General features: G+C 43.3%; 1 protein-coding gene across 2 annotated transcripts in view; it reads right to left on the bottom strand.

Moving 5' to 3' along the window:
* The window catches only part of spon1a (spondin 1a), a 94,490-nt gene that overhangs the window by 4,723 nt on the left and 63,951 nt on the right, over positions 1 to 25,816 (bottom strand). The window contains exons 7-14 of one of the 2 annotated variants that reach the window (XM_042062245.1): positions 19,795 to 19,859; positions 9,187 to 9,222; positions 7,724 to 7,925; positions 5,725 to 5,865; positions 4,983 to 5,058; positions 4,160 to 4,342; positions 1,615 to 1,788; positions 388 to 555 (exon numbers count right to left, since the gene is read on the bottom strand). In XM_042062245.1, coding sequence (XP_041918179.1) covers positions 388 to 555; positions 1,615 to 1,788; positions 4,160 to 4,342; positions 4,983 to 5,058; positions 5,725 to 5,865; positions 7,724 to 7,925; positions 9,187 to 9,222; positions 19,795 to 19,859 — 1,045 coding nt within the window. The remainder of the gene's footprint in view (positions 1 to 387; positions 556 to 1,614; positions 1,789 to 4,159; positions 4,343 to 4,982; positions 5,059 to 5,724; positions 5,866 to 7,723; positions 7,926 to 9,186; positions 9,223 to 19,794; positions 19,860 to 25,816) is intronic. The other variant, XM_042062246.1, reaches the window with a different exon arrangement.

Here is a 25,816-nt window from a genome sequence, read left to right as displayed (position 1 = left end):
TGGATGTGTGTGTGTGTGTGTTGAGACATGCTTGATATGGCTGATGCCTGAGCGTACACATCAGGGATAGTGTCTGTATAAGGTGTGTGTTTTGTGTTATGCATGTGTACATGTCTGTAAAAGTTGTGTTTTTCAGTCTGTGTATATGTGACATATACCAACATCTAGCCTCTGATGTTGGTATATGCGTATATGTGTGTGTGAGAGAGCCTCCGATGCTGGTGCACTGGTGATTTAAAATGCAGTTTTTGCTATGCTCATAATACAAATTTGTATGCATGTGTGTGAGTGAGTGTATATGGATGTGTGTGTGTGTGTGTGTGTGTGTGTGTGTGTGTGTGTGTGTGTGTGTGTGTGTGTGTGTGTGTGTGTGTAATAATAACTCACGGCACTCTGGCATCATGCACTTCTCCACCTCCACCACCTCGGCGCCACACACAGAGCCGTCAGCAGGGGGCGTCTTGACCATGCGCTCGCGCCTCTTCATGCCCAGCCCACAGGTGGCGCTGCAGATATCCCACTCGCCCCACTCTGTCACCAGGCAACTGCTGGGCACTAGGGATACCACAGAGGAAAGAAACAGAGGCCAGTCACTGACCCACCACACAGCAGGGCCTCAGGCAAGGGACAAATAAATATACCGGTACACACTTTGCATACTAAAGCTGCATACATATGTTATTTTATGATATGCTAGCTGGTCAGTCTTAGCCTAAAGTGAATGTTAGAAATACCCACAGGACCATGTCTTTATAATACACTAGTTTAACTACTTTATGTTAAACCAACTCTGGTACTCTGACACTTTAGAGGCCACATAACTGTTTATGTAAACTAAAGACGGCAACTTCATTGTGTGATAGTGTGTCTGAGTACTGTATAATACATTTAGAGTGTCAAGGGACTATCAGGTTGGTTGCCAAGAGACTGTGATGGTTTGAGGAGTACCCATGGGCTGACTGACCTGGACTCTCAGGCTGGATGAGAGAATGTGTGCGTGTATTGGTGTGTGTGTGTGATGTGATTGTGTGTGCCTGTGTGTTTGTTTTAGAGAGAACAACAGGGGGGATTACTGTGTAACTGACAAGGTCGCAGAAAAGAGCTGATTTTGTCCATAAAAAGGGTTGGGGGGTTATGCCAACATGCTGCAGAGCTACTCTCGACCTTTGTTATGGAGATGCGCCCTCCTGCAGAGTTTAACTCCAGCCCTGGCCGGACACTCCTCACTCAGCTAATATAGCACATCAGGAGGCTCTGGACATTACAGCCAGAGACTGGCTATTAGGCTACAACTCAACCCTAATGTGCCCTAGCAGATTTGCACCCTCCACCTCCTCATCTGCCAGCTGGGTTTTCCTCACATCGTGCCGTCAATCCCGATGCTCCTTTGACACAGTCAGCTCATGTGCAGGCTTCTGTTATGACTCTGCAGCTTTGGCAAAGTCACCCCACACACAGACTTTGTAAACACTTGAGTAAGAACAACAACGTCTCCACGGACCAGAGGGCCAAAGTGTGTGTGTTGTCCTCTGCTGGCTTAGAAGGAATGTGTGTGTGTGTGTGTGTGTGTGTGTGTGTGTGTGTGTGTGTGTGTCGTGATGCGTGTGCACTCACAGCAGTCCTCGTTGACGGTGCACTTCTCTGTCTCCTCAGTGGGCAGTGTGCAGATGGAGCCATCCTCTGGAAACTGCTTGACGTAGCGCTCGCGTGAACGTGTGCCCGTCCCACACGAGGCGCTGCACGGGGACCAGGTGATCCACTCGGACATCATACACGTGGACGCATCCACTGTGGGTGTGAACAGCAAGTGGCCATTGTTAAATCAGACGGTGATGGCTCTATATCAGTCGTACTCAATGTTTTCTGTCATTCCCCACTTTGTACAGTAGGTGGGGAATTGTCAAGCCCCACCTGACCCCATCCCTCCAGCAAAATGGTAACGTTAACATATTAGTTACATTTCCCATCTCGGTCCCCTAGATCTGATGTTGTTTTAATTTATATGTAGGCTTGTTTATATGTCTATGTCTGGTTGTGTCTATTTTGTGTTGAATGTATGATTTTCCTTGTGAAAAACAGAAAGGCATCAATTAAGACAGGCAAAAAAAAGCTGAGTAGTGTTTAGCTGACACTATTATTCAGAGCAGCGTACAAACTATGGGGACAGTCCCTCTGGAGCAATTCAGGATTAAGTGCTTTGCTCAGGGTTACAATTGTGGTAGAGCTCCAGTGATTGAGCTAACAACCTTCTGGTCTTTCACTAGGGGGGGCAGGCCCCGTATTCACAACACATTTTGTCTTCTACCACTAAGAGTAGTCCTAAATCTCACTAACTGAGAGTTAACAACATTTTCACAAAGCTGCTGACACCAACTTTTAGTAAGAACAATTACTCCTAAAAAATTACTCCTTAAGTTAAGACTGACACACACCCCCATTATTTTATTGATGCCATCTCCTGATCTATTTAACCGTGGACTCACAAAAGGCATGGCATTGTGTGTAACTTTATAAAGTCTGACTTTCCATGCTTCAAAAACATAATGGGTATTTGTTTTTGTATAGCTCTCCAATACACAACTCAACCACCCTCAACACCCCCACCCCCAAAATCACACTTACCCTATCAACACCACAAAATTGAAGACTTCACTTAGATCTGCTCGATGAAGCAGCACTAATCTGATCATTAATAAAAGAGCGCTGTGTAAACTCTGTATCCCTGAGGCCTCTGTATCAAGCCAACCACAACATTATCAATCGATAATGGATGTTAACAGACCATTAGAAACCAAAGCAGAGGGGATATCTGCCCACTGGGTCTCATAAAGAACTCGAGGGCCGTTTGGTCTGAACATCTCAAAGCGAATGACAAACACATTTATGAGACTGGCAATGATGGCATCGGCTGGGCAAATGTGGAAGCCCTCTTGCGTGATGACTAACTTGCTTTACACAAAAATGGCCACACATATCACAAGTGGTTTCCTGCTTTTGCAATCTTCCCAGTTTTTATTTGCCATCACACCAATGAGCCTCAGATTCATCGATCGCCAACCAGCTAATAAAATCTCCGCAATAACACATTTGACCTTTGCATGTCTCTGAGTAGGAATCAATGCAAAGGCCTATGTGGGTAAATGGCTCTTGTGTCTCACCGCTTTTGTCATCTGATAAAATGGCCTGTCATTATGAGCATGGAGTCCCTCTGTGAACCTAGAGCATCTCAGGGACTTATTTTACACAGTCTGGAATAAACTAAATGCTAGTTCCAAAGGGCATAATAAATCGCTATTACCGTAAACCTGGTCACACATGTTTGTGTGCAAACCCATGGGCAGTAATTAACTAACAGTAACTGCAAATAAATTATCTCTGGAATGACCTAGAAAATCTATCATAAAAATTAGTTTTGCCATTGGTTGTAAAGGGACAAAACATCTGAAGGTGTCAAGCCCACATTACACTTTATAGATACAGTTTTTAAAGGTATTAATGGACATCTTCAAATACATGAGTTAAGCCTAGTCCTAGACTAATAGTTTTTTTCAGTGGAGATTTGTATTGATTTTCTTTTAGTCTAGGACCAGGCATGTATGGGAGGCCAGTCCCCAGTGTAAAACAGAACAGTGTAGAGTGAAATGATTTTGGGGAGCTCTCTGATGAAGGTTTAATATGTACTGTATGTATATCTAATAGCAGGTGATAAAGTATGGCCATGTGCACTGTGAGTGCTGAAGTATGGCCATGTGCACTGTGAGTGATGACCTTTGGTGCTGGAGCCGTGGCCCACGGAGAGACAACACACCAGAATGCAGGTGGCATACCCATATTATGATTCATATGCATACAGTAGGCTTTTCTTCATAAAAGTGTACATTAAGTGTATAGCAGGATGCAGTAAACCGATTCTGGGGAGGTCTTAAAAACATGAAAGCATTAGAAGCAGCCTCTATATATAGACACCCCTGATAAATATAAATAAAAAGAGGTATATAAACATCATCATTGTTTTCTTTGTGAAACTAAGATAAAACACAAAAATACTTTTTTTTTTAAATATCTCTTTTTACTCATCTTCACCAGGGTCACCAATGCCTGTAGAGGGCGCTGTATGCATATTAGGGTTAGCAGCGCTATGTGTAGTATGACCTCTGACCTTCGTCGCTGCAGCCCGGGCCCATGCAAGGCTGGAAGTCCTGAGTGTGAGGACAGGGTACGCTCAGGTCCAGCTGGGCCTTCAGCATGCGCTGCCTCATGCGCTTGCCCTTCTCACAGGTGGACGAGCTGCAGGCTGACCACGGCGACCAGTTGGAGTAGATGCATGTCTCAGGTGTGTCGTCTGCTCAGAGAGGGAGAGAGGGGGTGACCATGACAGGAACATATAGAGATGATCAAAGAAATACAAACATATTAAGTATAAGTAAAGAAGTATACACTTTTGATCCCGTGAGGGAAATTTGGTCTCTGCATTTATCCTAATCCGTGAATTAGTGAAACACACACCACACAGTGAAGTGAAGCACACATTAACCCGGAGCAGTGAGCTGCCTGCTACAGCGGCGCTCGGGGAGCAGTGAGGGGTGAGGTGCCTTGTTCAAGGCCACTTCAGCCGTGGATGTGGGCATGGGAGAGCAGTGCTCAAACACTTGCCCCGCCCACATTTTTCCCACTGGTCGGGGATCGAACCAGCAACCCTTCGGTTACAAGCCCGAAGCCCTAACCAGTAGGCCAAGATGTAAGTTTGAAAGACCTGAATGGATTTACAGTATCTACAGGAAATTTATTTACAATAAATAAATTAGCATAAGCATAAACAGAACTCTAACAGCCAATTACAAACAGCTAAGGAATTAACACGATATCCTTTTAGTAGAGCCGCACTGCTAGTTGAGAGATAATATTTCATTTCAAAGACAGAATGCAATCAAGGATCTCCACATTCTGTTGGAAAGCAGACAAAAATGACAAAACCAGCTGACCTTCTTCCTTCTCCTCCTGGGCGATATCGGCCACGATGTCATCCACGTTATCAGGCACGATGTTGCACTGCTCACCCTGTGAAACAATAAAATGCACCACATCATTGAAGGGGAATCCCACCTCTCCCCTACTCACCTTTTCAGCAAACCAGAAAAAAGGTTGCTGAGCTGGAGTTTCCTGGATGTAACCTTTTCTTTCCCTCTAACAGATGAGCCATCACTCATGCGGCGGGAAGTGAGATCTGAGCTGGGCAAACAGAGGGTTCATTCCTACTGCTGTATGCGCCCAGAGGCGCATAGATTCAGGCTATGAGTGTGTGGTTAATAAGTGATCTGTGGAGGGATCCTTCAGATAGCCGGAAACGAGGCGATGCTCAGCAGTCTGTGTGATCTGAGCCGGGTGTCTGTACAGAGGCTACACCCTGGCATAATAACTGCAGGCCCACAGCCCAACAGAGACATATAACATCTCAATCAGTAGGCTGAGTCTATGCCCAGTGGTTTCCACACCATGAGAGTCCTATTCAAATTACTCTTAGGACTCTGGGTAAAATCATGTCCCTTGAGACAATTAAATATGCATGATATGTACATAATACATCAAGGGAAAAATTCAGCTTTTGATGAACTGATTTCAAACACCATTTTCGAATATTTGAAGACAATCGACACACATGTGTGAAATGTTGATTCAATATTAAGCCATAGTGTAGTTCTGTCTCACTGAGATGATGGTCCAGACCTTGCGAGCGATTCGTTCCACCACCACCCGAGCTACGGGCGTGATGGCGCCCCCCTCAGGATCGTAGAAGGGGCTCTGCGGGTGGTCCAGACTGGTCAATGGCCGGATCTTCTCCTGCGGAATGGTGGGCTTGTTGGGTGACTGGCGGGAAACACAAACACGGAGGATGGCTGTTAGATCACATTGTGTTAGAGCAGATATCAGGTCACCACAAATTGGCAAATACACTACGATGAATAAAATATAATTTAAAAAAAGTGCTACGGAGCCTTTTATGGTTCATAGTTATAGTGATTTTTTCTTTCTAAGTTGCTCTTAAGAACACAAAACGACTGCAAGGTAACGCAAAAGTATAGGAAGGGTATGCAAAAAATGTGCTCTTTAAAAAAAAAAAATCAACATGGGCCTTAAGGGGCTTCATCTAATAGACATGACGTCATGTTTTTAATATTTGTATTGGCTGATTCATTCAGTCCATTCTGGATTAGCCTAATTGCCACTGCGCTAAAAATACTCTCTAAATGCCTGTTCTGCTGAATAAAATGTATCACTGTAGGCCTGAGGATAGATCATCAATATTACATTACTGGCACTGACTTTTCCCTGAAAATAAAAAGTCCCACAATCTTACCTCCATCACTGTAGCACACAATAAAGACCTGAACAGTGATATGAGACCACAATCTACGTCGGTGGGGAGGAGAGACGTTCTATTAGTTAGTGGAGGGAAGGGTCACGGGAGATTATTACAACAAAACACAGCCTGGGGGGGGGGGGGGGGGGGCAGAGAGCCTGTGAAAATTACCCAGCCATCTACACCCCACCGAGTGAGACCTAACATCACATCCCGTAAATGATAGGCCGGGCGCCGCGTCGCCACCCTGTGGCGTCCAAAAGGGCCGTGGGGGATTCAGCCGAGGACGGGAGCACAGGATTTGATCAAAGGCCCCTCGAGGCAGAATTTTCCACTGCCGTTTCTCTCCACTTAAGGTCAGAAAAAGAAAAGGCCGGTGGTGATGTGGAAGGGGAAGAGGAGGGGGAGGGTGGGAGGGGATGTGGATTACAGGTCTATTTCAATATAAGCAAAGTCCTTTTAGGCAAGTCCCTCCACTCGGCGGCCATATTGCAACGCTTTTTGGGCACTCGTAGGGCATCCATCTCGGCAGAAATGCGCGTGCGCAAGGCTTCACCACACCAATCTACAGCAATCTTGCTTCAGCGGCGAGATCACACATGATTGGCACGATGTCTTCACAACACACCACATTATTGGCTCAGTGTATTCACAACACAGCACATGATTGCCTCAATGTATTCACATGTCAACGTTTTGCCGCGGAAGGGGTGTGATATGCGTAGACAACTGCCATATTGGCGTTACAAACTAAGCCCATGCATTTCTATGGAGGATTTTTTGAGTGCTGTGTCTCCTCATTAGAAAGTCTCTGATATAAGTGAGCTGCCTGCCTTGCTACTCCTGCAGTACCCTTTGCAAACCAGTAGATGGCACAGTCATGCAGGAGGACGAGTAGAGAGAGAGGGAGGGCGATGTGAATAAGGAGCCTGATATGCGTCTCACATCCAGAAGAAGTAGCAGTCTCCTCAGAGCTGCCATCTGTCCCATGCCTAACGATAAATCTCTGTTCTGCAGATCACCCCGCTCTCGTCTCGGCATGTCCTTTTGAAATACCACGCTGATTGGAGACTTCGGCGAGGTGAAGAGTGGCAGCCAAGGGCCGTCCCACAGAAAGACAGAGAAAGGCCAAAAGGGAGAAAAGGAAAACAGGCGAGGTTCTGCCTAGTTCAACGGGTTCAAGCCTGAGTGCTGTGATTCAGGCCAATGCTTTCCTTCAAAACCCCAAACCAGTGAGTCACTGAATCAGCTTTCCAGTTGGAATCAGTCGAGGGAGGGAACATGGCGAGACCTGAGGAGGAAGACTCGGGAAGTTGGTTTTGAGAGGAGGTGGCAGGTGAGGAAGAGGGTGTGTGTGCTGCTGACCTCATAGGTGACGCCGCTGTCGGTGCCGGCGTCCCAGGGGATGAGGTCTTGGGCGACCTTCTGCACCCAGCCGCACTCCTTGGTGCAGAGGTCCTCGGCGGACAGACCCACGTCCCAGTCGGGGCTGGGGCCCAGCATGGTCAGGAAGGACATGAGGTGACGCGTGCGGTCCACTGAGAACTCTGCCGAAGGTGCCGCACGCCTGGGGCAAAGAGAGAGATAGAGAGAGAGAGAGAGAGAGAGAGAGAGAGAGAGAGAGAGAGAGAGAGAGAAAGGACAGAAAGATAGAGTGGAGAGCGAATGGATAGAGAGAGAGGGGAGAGAGAGAGAGAGAGAGAGAGAGAAAAAACAATGAAAGAATGAAAAAATAAAGAATGAGAAGTAATTAGGGAGGAAGAAAGAGGATGAAACAAAGAAAAGGGGTGATGGTGAAATGAGGAGAAACACAGAGTGAAACAACAAAGAGAGGAAGAGAAGAGTACAAAAAACAACAAGTCAATAAAACAATGCAACACCCGTGTAACACCTACAGTAGAAAAAGCTAGAGGGCGTGGTGGCTAAGAACACTGCACAAAAAATATACATTGAGTACAAATCAAGCATTTGCCTAATCGATAGCTAATTCCCCTTACATACTAATTGCATTCTCCATTCTCAATCAGCACATTTGTATTGTGACAAGCACCATTAATTACTTGCATAATCACACTTTGTAAATGCTGTGTAATCGCCAAAGTTGGAGCTGAAATTGCAGTAAAGGGCAGGGGTGGTGATGGAGGACACACAAATAATCAGTACTTTAAAATTGAATGCAGTGGAGTGTTTTGTTTAGATGGAGTTTTGAAGGGAACTGTCGTGCTGGCTTTGCAGATAAGGAACATGCAGACGGGCAGAAAGATAGTTATCTACTTCCACTCGTGGAAAGCCTATGGCAGTGTCTTATCATGGCCGACTTGTCATCGTAAAGCAGACCAACACACAGTCAAACAGCTTGCACCTGAAGGCAGGAAGTGACATAGTGGTATGGGTGTTTGTCCGACACAGGGGAACAAAGAGGGACAACTGCCGACTTTGCTGTCAGTCTGACAGACATCCGACGCTAAGGCATTGACACTGCTCATCATTAAACCTCACAAACCCTTCGACTCAAAGAGATATATACAGACATAGACACAAATCTGTGCACACATCCTCTCACACACACACACACACACACACACAGACACACACACACAACAAGACATACTCACAGGAAGGGCAAATGTTGAAAGACACACAAAGACACAAAGTTCCACTCACTCCCAAACACATTTCTCTTAATGCACACGGAAGTAGAGGTAGCTTGTATAATATTTCACCTACTGCTTTTTTTTGTTGTTTTTTTTTTTTTAATTGAGAGCCACTCTTCATCAAACTCTTAACAATTGCAGAAGACCCAACATGCCTATCACATATAAACTTACGGTAACACCTCCTGGAGCCCTCCAGCCAATGAATGTCTGAGAAGGAGAAAAAAATCAACAGTGAAGACAGCCAGGCTCTGGTACACAGGAGCCTCCTGGACCCAACATGTCTCCACGCACACTTAGAGAAAAGTGTGTGGGCAGGGAAGAGGGAACTACATCTGTTGTAATCTAACCCTGCTATTATGTTGGGGTCATAGTGACCCGAAACTAGTTTCAAACATTGCAAAATGACAGAAATAAGTGGTCAATATTCCTGGCTGTCCATCTAGCTTTTTAAAATGAATGACACTTTATTACTTTCAGTGTACCTGCCATAAAAAACAACAACTATCATGCTAGGGTCAATATGACCCTAAGTAACTTTTGATGTAGAATAAGCTATGTACATTTTCTCACTCAGTGTGTTAAAAGCTAGCCAGCTCTTCTTCGCATAATCATAATTACCTGCTAAAATGGCTATTTAGCATGCTTGTGTACTAACATACTATCAATGCATTGCAACCATGGTGTTTCTATGGTGCAACAAAACCATGGATTTCCCCCTCCACACACAAACACAACATTTTTCGAAACATCATTTCTTTTTTAGATGTTTAGACCATGGCACATCAAAATTTGACATAACTTCCTAGGTGATGACTGCACACAATTGTTAGCTAAGCCTACTCAAATATAGAGCAACACAACGCCAACACAACGCAGGTCACATTGGTGCTAGCCTGGGTGTTCCCATGCTGCCTTGCGCGCGATTTGATTCACACTGCTAAGACAGCCTGGAGACCATGGAGCAAATTTTCGCATGAGATAGGGAACCAATCACAGAACAAGGGGGAAAGCAAGACGATGATGAGCTATGCACAGACGCATTTGATAGACACCCGTGGCACCCAATAAACGGATCTGGGCATTGTTTTCAAATACGAGAAAATGAACGTTTGGTTCCCAGACCACATCTCATTGAGAAGTGGTGGCGCTAGCCAGGCTACATTGGTGCCGTGCCGTGACCCAAATCGGAGTGAAGTTTAGGGGGTGATTACTGTAAAGCTGTAGCCAGCTGGTCCTTAGCTGTGCTATATGTACGTTGGTAAACTTCCCTCCCAACGCCTTAAGGGTCGTGCTAGTGAGAGAGCTAGCAGCCTGGGTTTTTAGCTCAATTGCAAGTTTGAGTCCAGGCGTGTGAAGGGCTGAACCACGCTGTTCAACACAACACATTTCTATTACCTTAGAATGTGAAGATTGACAGTAAAAGATCACCTTTTTCACATTAATAAACAATTTAGAGATAGCATGAGATGATCGGTGGATGCTAAAACTCGCCCCTTGCACAGTAAAAGCTCAAATGAAACAATAACTAGCATGAGGTGGAAAAAATAGACTTGCTAAAAGAAATAGATGTACTTGGCAATACAGGGATAGGTTGAAACAAACTTCTATGATGTAGCAATTGTACCCTACTACATTTTACACTTTCTAGATTTGGTTGGGCTCCATTTGCCTAAAAAAGGGCATGCATTATATCCCCATAAATGCGTGCCCCATTGTGGATTATTCTTTACACAATCTACTTTATCTGGTGTAAAAGGGTTATATAGGCTACCTCAGAAATATCAGACTATATTGAATAATAGTTTCTAACAATGTTTACAATATGTTTCATGCATTTGGATTGCATGTGGCAATCAGGGGTGCTAGAAAGAAACACAATAAACAACTATTTTATTCTTTGCCAAATTGTAATGCTTTTCTTAGAAACTAAGGTGAGTTATAATATGAAATATAATCAAATATATGAGGCTGTTTGTTATTCTTAGGCACAATATAGGGTTAAAGAGTCTTCAAGGGATGCACAAGTGACTCCCGTAGTCATAAGTGCATTTCAAGAGAGTGCATGCATAGACACACTAAGGTAAATATCTCTAGTTGAAGTTGCATAGACACACTAAGGTAAAGATCTCTAGTTGAAGTTGATTTCAGATTACACACGCACACTAGCTAGCAACTGATCTGATCACTGACATTCTTATCATTATGTCACACACACACACACACACACACACACACACACACACACACACACACACACACACACACACACAAACATGTAAGTAAAGGTGCACAAGAATAGCCTCTAACCTAATCTATGTCAGTCATTCAACCACTGTTTTCCTACAACCTACATTTTCTTTGGGAAAAATGGTCTCCACTCCACTCAGCTGAACATGGACATAAACACACACACACACACACACACACACACACACAGACACACACACACACACACACACACACACACACACACACACACACACACAACATGCATTTAATTTAAGGCTGCATTGACAACCCATGATTTTGCTGTCCGCCTGTCAGGGCACTTGCTAATCAAGTCAGCTCAAGCTTTTCAAGAATTTTGGAAACTTCCACCATGATTGCGAGTCCCTCCCGAGCTCTTTTGTTTTCAGCAGGAATCGGTGAAAGAGACAGATGGAAAGACAGAAGCAAAGTGTGAGAGAGAGAGAGAGAGAGAGAGATGAGAGAGAGAGAGAGATGAGAGAAGAGAAGAAGAGGGAGAGAGTGATGAGAGTATGAAAAAAGAATGTAAACACAGCTGCCTATTCTGCACCAGCTTATCGTCTCAAAGTAGAGTTCAGCGTCCTGGTTCCAGATCCGTGTCTGTAGGACGGATAAAGCAGTATAGTTATATGTGACAATGGCCTGAGCGCCGTCTGTTTGATATCTTTGAAGTGTCTCTGCCATGTGTCTGCCTGAGCCAGCGGACAGTGACGAACTGCAGAGTCACGGGACATCTCTTCCCTCACCCCACCCTCCTCACCCCTGAGGCCATCACACCGTCTGCTCTGACATTAGCCCCTCTGAGATGAAGTCATGTTTGGATCCTACCGAGCTGCCATCTTCGATTCCCGAGGTCCCTCGATGATGCACTGTCTATTGAAAATGACAGCAGGGGAGGGGGTTGGGAGGGGGGGGGGGGGGGGGTTGGGATGAGAGTGGAGTGTGGGGGCATGGTGAAGAGACAATGATGACCCGCGGGTGTAGTTCATCTGAGCTCATCCACTCTCTCACCGTTGCCCGACCGTCGTTTAATTAAGCTCGTACATTTCGCAGGGCCACTAAGGCCCTTTAAGGTCTCTGTGAGCAGAGGAGACAGAGGGGGGCCAGGCAAATCAGACGGCCTGGAAGAGGTACGACCGGAGCTTTACACAGCCGGAGCACATCACACCCCAGGGTCTTCTGAGTCCAAGGACCTGAAATCGCAATCAGCGCCATCCCGGGCCAAGCTGCGCTGGTATTGGCATCTCTCTTCACGGGGATGAATTTTTCATGCCCCGTAAATTCAAAGTCGAGCGCAACCCTGACTGTCAAGTCTGTTTAATGTGCCTCTATACATATCCACTCTGGCCCTGGCTGAGAGACGTGAACTCGACTAGAATGAGATGCATGCCTGAATTAAAAATCAAAGTCCTACAGCTAAACTATGGCGCGCTCAAGCCCAGGAAAGAAGATCTAGCAGATCTTTGAGAATGACTGGCCGAGTCGATAGAATGTGTGAGATCATGAATAAAGATGGTGGAGAGGCTGGAGAGGGCCCTCAGGTGTTCAGTCAGCTGAGTCAGGCTCCAGATGCTGAGCACCGAGCGCACGAGTGCCTCACGGTAGTGTAGTGGCCTTACTAGAGGGGGGGCAGCTTCACAGAAGAGAACTTCTGACGGCAAATTTGAGGAAAAGTTGGTAAACCACCCTTCTTGCCTAATTTGAGGGTGCTGATTCTGAATATTTTGTTTACCAAGCTCAATTCTGAGTTCTAAGCCGCATAATCAGCATTTTAACATAAAATAGCGATTTTTTTTTGCTTATTTTTCCCTAAATTGGGTTGATTTTAAAAGTAATCACTAAAACCAAATAAGTGTTCTCTAAATACATGTTTGAGCATTAAAGAAGCCATAATATAGTTTATTAACATATTTAGGAACATGATTACAGTTAACATGTACTAAACTCGGAAATTCTAATAAAATCACAACCATATTTTTATTGCTAACATAGTGAGTCACTCATGTGGTGTTTAATGCATTTTATCACAATAACAAGTTGCACAGGTAACCTTCAACTCAGAATATATCCTACAGTATATGAACTTAGATAGCGGGAATAAGCCTAATGCAGAACTGCATCTACCGTCAGCAACAACTGACAAGTAAAAAACATCTTACTTCTAATAACACTGGATTTGGTATGTGTGCTTGCCTCCATACTAGAGCTTGATAATGCCATTGAGCAGCATCACTTGTTGGTGGTAGAGCCTCCGATCCTCGACATCTAGAAAACAGAGTGGCTCTGGCATAGTGTTGTCACGATACCAAAATTATGACTTTGATACAATACCTGCCATAAATATCTTGATACTCAATACTGAAACGATATCCAAATCCTAAAATATCTGGAAAAGAAAGGATGCAGGCCTCCTCCAAATGTATTGAGTCATTTGTGTTGAATTTGGTGCACTTTTGGTCAATTCTGGGTTTTAAACTTCTAAACTTCCTACATAATTATTATTTTTGTAGTCAGTAAAATAGTAGTTTGTGTGTAATTAAATCCTTTATTGTTTGTTATAGCTCATTTATATTGTGTGGTGTTTTGGCAATAAATTACCTTTAAATAGCCAAAGTAGGCTAGATCAAGGTCCGTGTTCAAATTACTGCATGCAAATCACGTATTGCTATGCAGAAGAGCCTAATCTTTAGGCCATCTGATGTAGGCTACCCTAGGCCTTCCCGTGTTTATGGGATTTCTTTGACAGTTGCAAAGGGAAAAAAGTGAAGATAGTCTTCTTTGCTCCCAGTGTAATTTAACGAGTATGTTTCAACCACTCAGGTCTTAATCAGATAGGCCTACACCATTATCTGTTGCAATATTTGTGTGCATTCCTACATTAGGTCTATTTCTTTGATAGTTAACATCATTTGCTACCACATAATAAATACCAAATAACAATACAAAAGTTTCTTACAAACTTTCCTGCATACTTCTTAAATGTGCTGCAGTCAGATAGGTGTCCTAAAGACATAACTAGATCTTGAGCATCTATTACCAGTGTTGAATGAGCAGTTTTTGCAGTGACCACTATTGGACATTCCACATTGCTAGACAGCACTTGAGTAAGGATAGACTTATTTCCACTTCACAAATAGCCATCGCTATCTGCAATAGCTACAGTACAGGGACATTAATCAGTTCATAGCTGAGGATTTGTCCTAGGTCCACTTCCCTTTCAGCATCATACAGTATGCAGTAATGATGCACTGGAGAATGTTTCTTTTTTTTGCACTTTCAAGGATACCTTGTCTAACTTTTTTGCAAATAATGCATTCTCCATAGCACTCTTCAGCACTCCTCAAACATGCACACTCTTCCATTGTTTTGCATGGCTGGAATTTGAATGATAGGAAAGAGCACCAGTGAGATGTGTTAACTAGGCAAGCAGTCACCTTTACAGTAAAAAAAAATACATTGTAAATCCTCTGTAAAGACTGACAACTGTTCATAATAGTTAGTGACAAAGTACTTTCTACAGAAAAATGAGCAGTCACCTACTATTCTATCAATTTATTATCAAGGAATCTATTTTGTTTCTAAACGTCATACTGAATTTTAGCTATTATTTCAATTTATATTTTAGTTTTAACTTATTTTTATTTGCTACTTGAGGGTCATTGGGGTAATTCCTGTCCTGTCCTACAACATATCTGATACATAAAGAGTTTATTAATGCCTTGTTTGGCAATTCCTATGATATCTGATGGCAAAACCAAAAAGTATGTGAATTATGCTAATTATGCTAATTAGCAAGCTTAAAACTCAAAATTGAACTTGGTAAACAACATATTTGAATTCAGCCCCCTCAAATTGTGTAAAATTGTGTATAGCCCTTTTACCGACTTTTCCTCAAATTTGCCAAAAGGACTTTTTCTGAACGTTTGTTAGCTATCTGCTCTCCCCCTTTATACAGTCTGCTGCCGGGTCTCTGTGGATGTGAGACTTTCTTTTCACACACACACACTTGCACACACCCGCACACACACACACACACACATGTGCACCCATACTATACACACACACACACACACACACAGAGTCTAACTGTCTTTCACTCTTACCATTTCAAAAACAGCTGGAACGCTGCGTTTGATAGTAGTGCAAAGACAACGTATCAATTATTTAAACAAATGAATTCTCTTGTTTTTTGGAAAATATATGTTCATTTTGAATTTGAAGGCAGCAACACGTCTAAAAAAAAGTTGGGTCAGGAGCATGTTTACCACTGTGTTGTTGCACCTCATCTTTTTAACAAGAGTCTATACATATTTGGGAACTGTCCAGAGACCTGGAGTTTTGAGAATGAAATGTTGTTCCATCCTTGCCTAATGCAGGATTTCAGCTTGCATATCATCAGTTCATCAGTCTTGGGTCTTCTTAATCATGTTCATTCCATGATGCACCCAATGTGACCGATCTGGACTGCAGACAGAGCATTTTACTTCTTCTATGGAGCCATTCTGCTGTAATATGTGCAGAATGAATGGCATTGTTTCCTGAAAATATTCAAGGCCTTCCCTGGCAGTATATGTTGCTCAAAAATCCTCCAGCCTTAACTGTGCCTTTCCAGATGTGTAAGCTGGCCATGCCATAGTCACTAATGCAACCCACACCATCACAGATGCTGGCTTTTGAACTGAGGCTAATTGGAAAACTGTTCTGTGATTACACCAATCAAAATGTGTAATTATTTTTGGAAATCATGAACTCCACATCCTAAAGAGCTAAAGAGGAGAGAGATCATTCAACTTGTTCTTAGTGCAGTCCATCTTAAATGAGCTCAGATAAGACGGCGGCATCTCTGGATCATGTTTCTTCTTTGCATGGTAAAAGCATCAAACTGTGTTCATAGACAATGGTTATCGGAGATTATTGTAAATTATTTTCTTCACAAAAACAGGTCTGGTTTTGATACAGTGCCACCTGAGGTCCCAATGATCATGGTCATCCAGTACTGTTTCTCAGCCCTGTCCATTGTTTACAAAAAAAAGCTCTGGATTGTTTTCTAAATATTTGAATGATATTATGTACAATGGAGGATAAAATCCACAAATGCATCATCATTTCAAGTTAAAAAGCATTATTCTTATATTGTTGCATTATTTGCTCACACAGGTTTTCAGAGTGATCATATCCTCCGCATCTTTAGTTCTAAGAGACTCTGCCTCTCTTCTCTGGATTTCATGATAAGAAACACTATTTGTATATTGTTTCATTATTTGCCCACACAGGTTTACACAGAATGATGAATACCTCCACATCTTTACTTCTGAGTGACTCAGTCTCTCTGGGATGCTAATTTTATCCCCATTTCAATTAATTAGTTGTTCCTCCTTTTGTTGTCTTTATCATTACACAACTTTTCCAGCCTTTTGTTGCCCCTGTCCAACTTTTTTGAGACATGTTGCTGGCATCAAATTCAAAATGTGCTAATATTTTCCATGAAACAGTCAAATTTCCCTCCTTCATCAAATGATGTGTCGTCTTTGAACTCAATTAAATATAGTGCTTATATGATTTGTAAATTCACGTTATTTCAAGATAATGAAGCTAAACGAAACGATAGACAAGAACAGGCTATGGCCCATTTACACGACTCAATCAAATTCTATTTTAAGCTCGGTTTAAGATGGTGAGATTCTCGTTATTGAACACGGTGGATGATATTGTTATAGCCTATGCAAACAGCCAAGCATTGTCCAGAATATTCTGCACCTGAGTAGCCTAGTGGAGGGGCAATAGGGAGAGTCGGGAGGATTCCCGGTGGGGCCGGGCTGATTACTGTAGTGTGATCTCAAAAAGCGCATGCTATTGCTGTTTGAATACTTTCTTTGCTGTGCTCTCCAGCAGCCTGCACTGTGCGCCTGCAGCGCTTCACTTCTCACTCCCCGCGTCCTTCCCCACAGCCCTGGAAATGATCTGCGATGACCTGACATGTAGGCTACCGAGCCAGAGCGCCCTGTACATTCACCCACATTGCGTGAAGATTCACATATTTATCAAAGCCCTTTCTCCCTCTTGCGTCAAGTTAGAGAAAGTTTTATTTATTGTGTTGATAAGAAGATGAAGCAGAACTGTCAGACTCTCGGCCTCCTTTTCAGCGGCTCTCTGCCGATACACACACATCCCTCTTCGCTGCTCCTCAGTCAGCTGGGAAGAGACCACACACACGTAGCCTACACACACACACACATACACACATGCACAAAAACACTCATCAAGCAGCACTGTGTAGGCTAATAGCAGTCAGGGTGCAAATTCAAGACAAGTTATCATTCATGCCAGCCTTGAGATTTCGTTTCATTTAGTTTCATTATCTTGAAATAACATGATAATTTCATGTAATAACGTGATAAATATCTTGTAACAACGTGAAAATATCATATCTTGAAATAACATGATATTTTCAAGTTATATCGTGAAAATATCATTATCTAGAAATAACATGATAATTTCATGTAATAACGTCATGAATATCTTGTTAAAACGTGAAAAAATATATTGTTATAACAAGACACGTGATTACGTGATACTGAGCCTTTTTCTTTCCTATTTTAGTGTGGCAGCAATACGCTTCCGTAGTATAAGAATGTTGACAACATAGCAGTTAATGGAAGTTCTAGATTGCACAGTAAAAATCTAGAATGACTTGCAATAATATTCTACTCCTGAAAATTAGTGAAATTTGTTTTGAGTCTGCCTGTGAAGTGAATCTGAAGTGGCTCCACATCTGAAAATGAAGTTTACAGTCTCTAGAAACACTGGACAGAATGTCATGCTTTATAGTCATAAAATGCACAATGGGCCTACCTTTTATTAATGAGCTTATCTGCTCCACTAAAAGAGACCCAAGCTAAAGAGTCCTAAATTTGTCCTTGATCTGCTCTGGAGTTGGTGGCCCAATTGAACTGCTTTCCAGCCAGTCTTATAAAAGCACTTGGCCTAGAACTGCTGTAGCCTTTTTAACCAAGTAGATCAGCACCAGAAGGCTTCTCTCAACTGAACTTTCTCCTGATGTTTAACATTTCAAAGTTGTTTTTGTACGTCTGTCTTGTTTTTTTGTGGATGTGACATGGTGTGTTTGCCTGTGTGTGTTTGTTTGTGTTTATGTTTACATTACTCTGACTCTTAAAGTGTCACAGAGCTAAAGAGCTAGCTAGTCTCTTCCCAGATATTAATATGTACAGTAAGACTTCCTTGTGTTTTGCTTCAGTGAGTCCATGGGGATCCTTGGCAAAGCAAGCAGCTCTATCCGCTCATTAGCGTGCTGGCTTGTTTATGAGCTGGGAGCTAATTACATCATACAGTGGCAATGTAAATGTGAATAATTCAAATGAATGTGTCAGGGGGCAGAGAAAACAGGCAGAAATAAATGGCCACACACATAAATACGCACACACAAATACATACGTAGACACACACACGCACACACACACACACACACACATACACGTGTTTATATTTTGGACAGATATGTCCTGAGGTCAGAGAGTAATGGTAGTGTAAGTGAAAGATTATTTTTGGCTGCAGCTGGGTTTGTTTCAGACACACACACACACACGCACACACACACACACACACACACACACACACACACACACAAATTGATGACAAGTTTGTTGGTTGGTCTGTGTGTGTGTATTAACATGTATTTATTTTAGCATCTGGAGTAAGTGTGTTGATGAGTGCTGGGTCATCCTGAGACGCTCCTGTAAGTTGAGATTAATGGTCTCCCATTGCCTCCTATAGATCACTATAGTGATTACATGGTCCATTTAAAGCAGCAAGCTGTCAGTTAAGCACAAAAATATTCTCTCTCACCTCATTATTCATTTACAGAATGTGTCTTTTTTAACATGTGCACACCCGTCAAAAACCACCCACACAGGCACACTCACGCACACACACCACACACACACACACACACACACACACACACACACACACACACACACACACACACAAGCACGCACGCACACACACACACATACACACACACACTATTTCAGAGGTGATAATTAATTACCCCTCTCTCTGAAAGGCACAAGCAGTCATTTTTATCATGTCAGACAAAGCATTGGCCCTCTGTTACTGAGAAAAGAAAGAAAGAAAGAAAGAAAGAAAGAAAGAAAGGAAAAAAGAAAGGAAGAAAGGAAGAAAGAGAGAGGGAGGATGTGTAGAGGGAGGAAGATGCAGTGCAGAGGGAGTTTGGGGACATTTGGGGAAGGAGGGTTGGGGGAGCTGCATTGGACATGGGGAGCAGAGTGGAGGGCTTACTTCCATTATCATGTACATGTACACTGGTGGCTCTCACGGGACTCTGCCGGTGGGAAGTGAGTGTATGGAATTTGAAAAGCCATTACCGAGTGTGTGTAGTTGTGTGTGACGGCATGCTCTGTGTGTGTGTCTTTGTGCGTGTGTACCGGTATGTGTGTGTGTGTGTGTGTGTGTGTGTGTGTGTGTGTGTGTACACTGCGTGGGAGTACTTACACATTGAGGGGCTGCCATGCTGGCCACTGAGCCTTCATCTTAATGACAGTCAGGACGTCGTCACCCTGGGAGACAAAACAGAACAGAGCCAAGGTAGAGTCAGCGGAGAGAAAACAAACAAAGTGATGAACCTTCACAGAGACTAAACACAACTAACCATAACATTACACTTTTAGACATTAGTGCACTCCTTCTCTCTCTCACCACAGCCTACGGTTCTCAAACACGCCCCCCTTCTCTTTCTCTCTCTTTCAGTCTTGCCACAGCCTACAGTTCTCTCTCTCTCTCTCCTGCTTGGCCTGACTCTTTGTCGTTTTTCTCCAAGGTGCTGAGCGCGGTGATGAATAGGGCCTGCCTCCTCTCTCCCCACCACCACTGTCCTGGAGAGACAGTGTCAGTGCCTCATAAAATCTGTATGAATATTTCAATAATGGCCGCTGGCACCCAAGCCAGATAATGTCATGCACTGAGAGTGCTCTTCTGGATGGTCCCCTCTCTCTCTCTCTCTCTCTCTCTCTCTCTCTCTCTCTCTCTCTCTCTCTCTCTCTCTCTCTCTCTCTCTCTCTCTCTACCTCTAGTGTTCTAAGATTGATGTTCTGAGGGAATGATGAGATAACAATTATTATTGTCAAACTCCTCACTTCTTCATTTGCAAGTCCTTGAAGTACACTTTTCCCAAGAGTCTTAGTCAGAGCACCTTTGTCAAAAGTCTTACATTTTCATGTACCACATAGTGCCTGTGGGATATATATCTTTCATTTCTCCATATCTTAAATAGAAAATCTCTGAAATTATGAGATACTGTGAATTTTGTGTGATTCTGAAAGTCTGTGATACTCAACATAACCGAATGTTAGAATAGATGTGCATTTTCAGCTGCTCAGTTTAGTGATACGCAGCTTTGGATACGCCGTGTCAGGTTCCCACTGACTGGCACCCATATGTCTCGCCAAGAAGTTCGAGAAGCCTGAAGGCTCCGGCGCAGGCAGGAAGTGGAGTGTCAGCTGGAGCCTCCCTCTGTGTTCTTACAGAGTATGACGTGCGGTGCGGTGCAGGCCTCGCCGGAGCTGAACGCTCCCTAACATGACAAATCATACTGACGTCGCGAGAAGTGTAACATCAGCAGCTTGTCTCGCTCGATGCAGCGAGAACATTTACGGGGGTAACATCAAAAAAGAGAAAGAGCGAGAATGACAGGGAGAGAGAGAGAGAGAGAGAGAGAGGGAGGGAGAGGGGGCAGGGAATAGTGAGCATCTCAGCAAGCCCGAATGCTTTGTTTGTTACGGCACAGACTCATTATGTATGCGATTTATGGCGCTGCATTTTTTGCCCCGTCGTCCATGAATCTCCCACACGCGGGCCCCGGCATGGGGAGTGGTTGGCACGGACATAAACTTCCCACCAACCAAACGTGGCGCTCATATTGTTTCCCAGAAGGAGGAGGGTGATAAATCGCTCAGAGTAGAATTAGTCTATTAGTTTGGTGATGAATGAGTCACACGAATTAGCATTGCACCGAAAGGGACTGCTGGACCACTCAGCTGAGAGGATCTTGGGAACCTTGACTTTAGAATCCCAACCATTCAACACACAGCACAATACCGGCACTACGGTGTTCATTTTAGGACATTCATAAGACTCAGGTGTCAGACTCAGAAAAACATCTGTCATCTTCAGACAAAACTGCCTCAGCGTCAGAAAAACCTCTGTCATCCTCAGATAAAACTGCTTCAAACCAAACGGCCTCAGAAAAACATTTCAAAGGAGTCAGGTCTCAGAAAAAACGCTGTCAGAAAAAGTGGAGTCAGGTCTCAGAAAATCAGGTCTCAGAAAAAATGTTGTCAGAAAAAACAACGGGAAGAAGAAGACGATGGGTACAGAACGGTGAGTTTAATATTATGCTTAATACATTTATTCTGTCACTGGCATGTTACAGTCAGTATATGTGGTGCTTGGTTTGATGTAGAAATTGTAAGTAAAGGTAGAAAGTGATCCAATGGTATACACATTGTAGGAAATCGATGTATGTAACTTAGCTAAACCTCACTTCGCTAGTAACATTAGCAGCTGCTGTAAGGCACATACCGGTGTATGCTACGTACTACATACAGCAAAATAATTTGTTTTTCATAGGACTACAGTACGTTCAATGATCTAGGGAAAAGTGGGTTAAAAACATTTTTCCACCACCATTGTTTTTGGCTCTTCATGCTGTACTGGTTAGCCACCCCTGGGCTATGCCATGATGTAATACCAAAAAATACCATTCTAAAACGTTAGCAGTTGTCATTGTCATTGCACAACAATAATAGACAGACATAAAGATAGACAGGTACTTGAAATGTAATCCCCAGGGGACAATAACTACAGCGTTGTTGTATTAATTTGATATGAGATGTTATCTTAACTTATTTAGAGAAATGTGCCGTGTTGTTACTACTTTTTCTGACAGCGGTTTTCCTGAGACCCGACTCATTTTCATCTGATGTCTGATACCTGACTCTGATCACTTTTCATCTGAGACTTTTTCGTCTGACTCTGTTTTTTCTGAGACCTGACTCCACTTTTTCTGACAGCGTTTTTTCTGAGACCTGACTCCACTTTTTCTGACAGCATTTTTTCTGAGACCTGACTCCACTATTGGTTTGAAGCAGTTTTATCTGAGGATGACAGAGGTTTTTCTGACGCTGAGGCAGTTTTGTCTGATGACAGAGGTTTTTCTGAAGCTGAGGCAGTTTTGTCTGAAGATGACAGATGTTTTTCTGAGTCTGACACCTGAGTCTGGTTTTTCTGACGCTGAGGCAGTTTTGTCTGAAGATGACAGAGGTTTTTCTGACGCTGAGGCAGTTTTGTCTGAAGATGACAGATGTTTTTCTGAGTCTGACACCTGAGTCTGAGGATGTCCTAAAATGAACACCGTACGGCACAGCTACCTACCATGAATGAACCACCAAAAGCCAAAGCGTAGGATGCCAGCACTTCATGACAAGCTAAATCTTGAAATGATGCTCATCACAGTGATGCTCAATATGTTCCATGATGGAGGAATCGCTAGATGAGCCTATCAGGCAGACATCCATCAGCTACAGTAGTAGATTATTCTCCCTGTTATGCACAGTCTATTTCATGTATGGCTGTTGCACAGGTAATGATAGTTTGATCCCTGGTGCGTCTCCCAAAAATAATTACACAAGAAACAATGCTACAAATGAGTGATTATGGGCCAGATTGATGTGGGCCCTTGAGACCAACATACCATAAAAAATTCTTCATCCTCGGTGCCACGGTTCAGGTACTTATTTAGGAAAAACTGCTTTTTTTGCGGTTCGGGGTGCCCAGCACGGGGGGGGAGTGGACCCCAGGGACGAAACAAAATTTTTCCGTAAAAGTCTAGTGGGGCTACATACCCACCAAATTTCATGTGTCCCGGTGGTTCGGTGTCCCGGGTATCGTTGACCAAAAATTCAGGAAGTAGATGATGGGGAAAAAAAATAAATAAATAAAATTTAAAAAAAACTTTGACAATCCTTATATGACCGCTTCGCTAGCTTCGCTAGCTTCGCTAGCAGCGGTCATAATTACACAAGAAACAATGCTACATTACACAGCAATCTCGGCCCTGCCTCTGGCTTACTGTGTCCCATCGGACTGCCTGTGTTGTTTCAGTCCATGGCGTGCATGCAGCCTGAATAACAGAACAGCGATTAAGATGGCAAATGAGCTGTGGGCTTTCTCACTATGCTGCTCTGCACTCTCTCTCTCTCTCTCTCTATCTCTCTATCTCTCTCTCACTAACACACACACATATACACACACACATACACACAAATGCACAAACAAACAAACAAAACAAATATATACATGTACATATAATATATTGTACACTTACTCAGGCACATAAGTATAAGAACACATACAGCACACACACATGCAGCCACGCACAAATGCAGTAGGAAGAGATCAGGTTCTTGGCAGTTGAAGTGTTGTTTGTGGCTGAGTGTTCAAATACCCCCCCCCCCCCCCCACCACCCGTCCTCTGTGCACGAGCACCCACCCCTCCCATCTCTCTGGCACCCCTTATGCCAAAGTGCTGGCCTGATTTAGATGGAATTTGGTGCTTTTGGATGGTACTCTCTCACAACAAACAGGGGCTTTCACATGCAAGAGGCAGGAGACAAGTGCACTGTCAGATGCCGAGAACAGTTCAAAAGCACTAAGAGTACAACACTGCCAATTCGGATGCTTTCTTTTTCATGATCTGTACACAATGTATGCTTTTGGAAGTCTTGTGTTATGTGTGGAAATCACTCAAAATATAACTCATCATATTGCATCTACTGTACTCCTCTGATAACACAATACAAGCAATGTAAAAAAATATAGCTGATATATTTATTTATTGTTTGTTGGCAAGTCTCAGTCAGTCTGTGACAAACACTTCTCGTTTCTCTTTTCTCTATATTCACTTTTTGAGTTAGATGAGTACTTGGATGGGTTTTGGATGGTTTCAATATCTAATCAGTCGGAAAGCCAATCCACTCTCAGGCAAGTTTCACAACAAATTAGAAATGTTTTTTCTCTGCTCTCTTTCAGGGCTGAGAGGTCACATCTTAAGGCTCTGGTATGGCCCTGCGTCACATTTGCTCGTGTCCAAGACGTGCGTCATTTTTGTCGTGGACGTGAAGCATACTCCAATTTATGCTGTCCTGAATGCGCGTTAAATCGTTGAGGTTAGCGACTGCGCACCACGGATTAACTGTGATACTCTGCCCCATCAACTGGGGGCGGTACGTCGAGCCTGAAAGTAGGACACAACCACCAAAGAAGCCTGAAACGCCTGAAGAAAAGAAGAACGTGGGATGTGCCAGCACTGAACGAAGGAAGAGCTGATGAAGGAAAAAGCCCCACGAGTACTTTCGCCTGTCTGCTGGGAAGTTTGATAAGCTGGCCCATAGCATCGCTCCATTTATCATCCACCAGAACACACACAGCACACCTGTTGGTATAGCTGAGAGACTAGCTTAGCCTACTTGCTTATTAGGCTGCTTAGCCTATAGCTAAGTGACTCGGTGCCGCGAGGGCAGCAATATTGGTGCGATACAAAGTAGACCTAAAGACATTTTTCTAAACATAGCAGTGTCATGGTAAGAAAGAGTTGTGCGTACAGATGTCCTCAATTAAATTTGTATTGAGTCTTCACACCTGCCTCATACCAAAAAGTATTAACAAAAAACCTGTAATTATGACGTGTCAATAAAAGTTTTGAAGTATTTGTGTTCATAATGTATAATGTCTCACTGTGATAATGGGTGTATTTAGAGCTTAGAGTTCAGGAGTAGGTGATAATGATTGCCCCTGGGAGAGGTAGGCTACATTCCCTTTATTATTATAATCACTATTGATAACGCATTATATACGGAACAGGCGAGAATGCATCTCGATCAGCAAGTGTTACTGGGTTTCACCTGAGCGTTGTAGCGTTGCGTTATACCTTTATATGGCTCTGGCTTTGGCGATTTGATTTCAGCATTGTTCAGTAATAGGTGCTAGGCTACGCTCATTTTTAAAAGATGCATTTAATCCAAAGTCATGTCAGCTCTCTATGCAGGGAGTAGGGCTGTCACTCTTTATTCGAACATGACGTGAAATATCCGTAGTCGAACTATAAATAAACTATTCGGTTTTTAGTGCTGTGTAGCGCATTTCTACAGTCGATGATTCATTTTATTTTTTTGTTTGCCATCTCCTTCAGTGCTCTATGATCCAGGGCTCATGACCAAATCAAGCCAATATAATAGCCAATAACCACAATGAGCCCATGCAGCCACCCTGTTTCGACAATGAAAGATAACGCACAGAACGGCCAGCCTGAGTGGACAATTACGTCCCCAACTCATCTAAAATGTGGTGTCTTGAAATACTTTGGGTTCTACACCATAGATGGTAAAGTAACTGTTAAATATAATGTTAAAGAATGTATCTGTGGATTGTGGCTTTGGATCAGTCGAAGTTGACTCCATGT

Source organism: Alosa sapidissima, chromosome 14 (genome assembly GCF_018492685.1).
Source record: "Alosa sapidissima isolate fAloSap1 chromosome 14, fAloSap1.pri, whole genome shotgun sequence".
Taxonomy (NCBI): Eukaryota; Metazoa; Chordata; class Actinopteri; order Clupeiformes; family Clupeidae; genus Alosa; species Alosa sapidissima.
The sequence above is the reverse complement of the archived record's forward strand: the minus strand, read 5'-3'. Positions and strand labels throughout refer to the sequence as shown.